The following is a 4069-nucleotide window of genomic DNA, read 5'->3' as shown; positions in this document are numbered from 1 at the left end:
TTTTCTATTAACTTACCAGTTAAATTTTAGTGACCTCTCCTCAATATATTTTCCAACTAGGTTAAAAGATTAAAACAAAATATTTCATTATAAAATTAAAGAGAAATAACAAGAGAATTAAAAGATTATAATATATAAAATTAGCTCTTCAGAAACTTAATATAATTCATTTCGAATTTTTTAGATCTTATAAATGATCTTGAGACACATTTTTATAAGCATACAAGAATAAGAAATATAAAACAGTAACATATAAATTAATGAGATATATTAAAAAATTTAAAAATCTTAATACTTAATATATATATATATATATATATATATATATATTTTGAAACAATCAGCTAACATATATATTGATAAAAGAAACAAGCAGTTATATTTACAAACTTAATACTTAATAGATGAATAGACTAAAATCCTAAAAGATAAAATCTGAATATGGGTAATGAAGTTACCGAACTTACGACAATGTTAAATATTTTTCAATTTTAATTTTTTATATCAATTTTTTTTTCTTTTTTTTTCTTTTTTTTTTTTTTGTGTCTTCTTTTAAAAAAAAAAAAAAAAAAGTAAACAAATATAATAATAAAAAATAAACAAACACAAATATTAAAAACGAGTCGACCATCAAATCAACAACGTACATGAATTTGCTCTCGAGACATCAGCCCAGCTGAATCAACCAAATACTCTGGTAAACGACCGCCTTCTATAGCCATCGTCTTGGCGACTTCTACTCTTACCTGCCCCACCTCCCCTCTCCCATTACCCTCTTGCGCCGCTTTCAGGTAATCGGTCTTTCACTTCGTTGCTTCTGATGTACAAGATTCCTGATGAAATTTCTCTACTTTTTTCTTCTTGCTGACTATTGAGATTTCCATTGGGTCTCGCCATAGCATATGTAGCTAGTGTGTTGAAATCACAGAATGAAGAAATTGACCTTTTTTTTTTTCGGTGGTATTGCAACTTGAGACTCTTGGGACAATTAGTCCGTCCATAATGACGCTCCTTTGAGCCGAGTCTAAAGCTTGAATTTTCGGATCTATTTTGCATAATTGAGCTGCAAAGGCTGTACATATGAGCTATATTAAGTAATATAGTGATTCTATTTTGATTGTAATTGTTTTCTCCAAACACCACATGGGATGATTATCTTTTACGATATTATATCTGATTTTTCCCACTCTGCTTTAGTTTCTTCCCCCTTTTTACAAATTGAAGTCCATTATATCAACTTTTCGTATGCTTAACCAACCATCAAAAGGTTTGCTTATAAAACTGCTAAGGTCAGATAGAGGAAATACATAAAATAATTATTGAAAATAACCCTCTCTACAATGCCATTCGTGCTCAGAGGGTTTTGTGACCTTATTGCCATATGCCAAATGCCCTTAATGACTTGATTGATGTGGACGCTTTTTATATTAGAGTTTGTTAGATGTTATTCTTTATGTATTTGTGATGCTATTTTTGGTCTATGATATAATTGGGGAAGTTTGTGCTATCTCGATAGTTTTTCAGATTAGTTTGTGAACTGCAAAGCTGAAAGAGAGATTTTGAAGCATTTTTTAGATGGGGTAGTTCATGGATTTTATTTTTGGCTTTGGTTTCAGGGATTCAGTTGAAACTTCATTTGAGTATTTTTTGGCTCCTCTACTCGATAGACAAAAAATAACAAATTGTCTTTTTTTTTTTTTTAATGATGTAATTTATAGTTTTTTGTGAGTGCCCATCCGTCAGAATGGTCTATTGATTGTTTTGATGAGTAAGTCCCATAATGTGGTGTTCTGAACCCAGCTTGAAGGGGTGGAGTTTTCTTTTTCTTTTTGGTAAATGATTAAGCTATATCCAAGATTGGATGTCCTAAAAAAAAAACTCATTAAATTGCAAGCCCAATACCGGGTGGTGTAAGGAACATCTGTATATATGTTTTGGCATTTGTAGCAAAGCACTGTGACACTACTTGATTAATGGGTTTTTAGTTTTTCCTAAATGCACATTTATTTAGTTTTTCTTTTTAATTCTGCACTACATTTTATAAATATAATATGATTTTATTAACCACTTATACAAGACGATCTTCAGTTTTGTAACTAAAGGGCTTGGTTTATTGAAGTTGAAAAATGCCATCAATGGCCCTCCTTTCCGTTCTCTCTCTTTTTATTTTTTTTTTAATTTTTTTTTCAGTCTCTGTGGGTCTTAAATATGCACATAGGTGATCCAAATACATCTTCTATCCAGACTTCTTCTACTTGTAAGAAAACTGGGGTGATCTGCTCAAAGTTATAAGGTTAAGATTAATATTTTTTATTTATTTATTTATTTTTATAAGTATTTTTTATTTATTTATTTAGAAAACAGATTATGTGTGTGTGTGTGTGTCCAGAAGGAAGTTATAGCTATTTATTAGCATTTCACAATTTTAAAGGCACTTTCATCCTCTCTCTCTCTCTCTCTCTCTCTCTCTCTCTCTCTCTCTCTCTATATATATATATATATATATATATATATTTTGCAGACTTATAATTCATGAAAGATTGAATTTGTCTTAAGGTTGTCTCAGCTTTTTTCTTCCATTAGAATCATTAGAACATTAAACTATGGGTTTCATGAAGTTGAATTAACATGTGCCCTTAGGGACGTGCAATCCGCACAAGTTGTTCTCTGGCTGGCACCATATCTGTGTCTCATTTACAAATAGAACATTTAGCCTGTTGTGGCATTGATGAAATTTACCACAGTTACTTATTTTCTTGGTTCCACCATCCATTCTAGGGGTGAAAATGTAGGCATGGAAAATAATTTTCTTGTCAGAACACCTAAAATGTAGAAATTATGTTCTGTTATCCCGAGGTGGGAATCTTTACTGGATCTTTCTTCTATTATCCTAAGCAATATTAGTTGAAAGAAATTGGCTCCTCGACCCCTTTGAAATTTATTGTTCTGGGCTGGGTTTATGATCCAATAATCAATTTGTTTAGAGTTTGTTTGTGAGCTTAAATTTGCATTCATTCTTCAGGCTGTAGCCTTCATGTATTCAGCATTTCCATGACTGGTACTCCTGCATGAAAACCAATTTGCTTTTTTTGCTTTGTTATTCTGTAATTTGAACCTAGCAGTTAACTTTTTATGGGTATAAAATTGCAGTATTTCTGGCGTGGGGAAACATGTTTAATTTCCAGTAATCCATTAGATCGATTGGGTTTTCTGAGATGGATACAATGGAAGGAAAGATGAACACTCAAAAAGCGGACCCTAAACCCGAGGAAAACAAAGTTTCATCTGTAAAGATAAAGGTTCTGTTCTTTGCAAGAGCTCGAGATCTTACTAGCTTGACTGAGATGCCATTGGAGGTGCCATCTGGCAGTTCTGCACATGATTGTCTGAATGATCTTGTTGCCAGGTTTCCGGGCTTGGAAGAGATCCGTGAGTGCATGGTTCTTGCTCTAAATGAGGAGTACACTACAGAGTCAACAATTGTAAAAGAACAAGATGAGTTGGCCATTATACCTCCCATAAGTGGTGGCTAATTTTTTCTTTTTCACCCTGCAAAAAATGTCTATTCAATATTTCACTCTAATAAACCTCGGATTTTCCATGAAAACATGTGAATTTAAAACTTCGTTTACAACAACATCGTTTCCTATACGACTAATTGTTTTACATTTTGCATTCAAAATATCAAAATTGATATGTTGCATCTTTAAATTACAAAAAAGTTGTAATTTCTACTGTCATTAAAATCTAGTAGTTAAGATTATATTAATGTGAGTTCTGCTACAAACAGTCACTCTTGCGTACTCTTTGTGTACTTTACTGATGTGATTAGTCAAAACAATTATTTTATATTAAAAGAAAATGATACAACTAATCACATTAGTAGGGTGTACAAGTAATACGTAAAAGTGATTATATATAGAGTTTCCTTACGTTTCATCCCTCTTAATTATCAAAATTTGGTAAAAGAATTATTATTTTTATATAATTAGAGGAAACACCATGTCGTTTTATTTTCTAGAGAGAAAAATACAAAGATATAACACTTGAAAATTAAAAACATTAAAAA

General features: G+C 31.4%; 1 protein-coding gene across 1 annotated transcript; it reads left to right on the top strand.

The window, feature by feature from the left end:
* Positions 1–628: 628 nt before the first annotated feature.
* On the top strand, positions 629–3637 carry LOC122278209 (molybdopterin synthase sulfur carrier subunit-like). Its single transcript, XM_043088347.1, has 2 exons — positions 629–791; positions 3151–3637. Exon 2 carries the CDS (start codon positions 3216–3218, stop codon positions 3531–3533), a length of 318 nt encoding a protein of 105 aa, XP_042944281.1. The 5' UTR covers positions 629–791; positions 3151–3215; the 3' UTR covers positions 3534–3637.
* The last annotated feature ends 432 nt before the right edge of the window (positions 3638–4069 follow it).

This window comes from Carya illinoinensis, chromosome 10 (genome assembly GCF_018687715.1).
Source record: "Carya illinoinensis cultivar Pawnee chromosome 10, C.illinoinensisPawnee_v1, whole genome shotgun sequence".
Lineage (NCBI taxonomy): Eukaryota > Viridiplantae > Streptophyta > Magnoliopsida > Fagales > Juglandaceae > Carya > Carya illinoinensis.
Note: the sequence above shows the minus strand (reverse complement) of the source record. Positions and strands in the feature narration are given on the sequence as shown.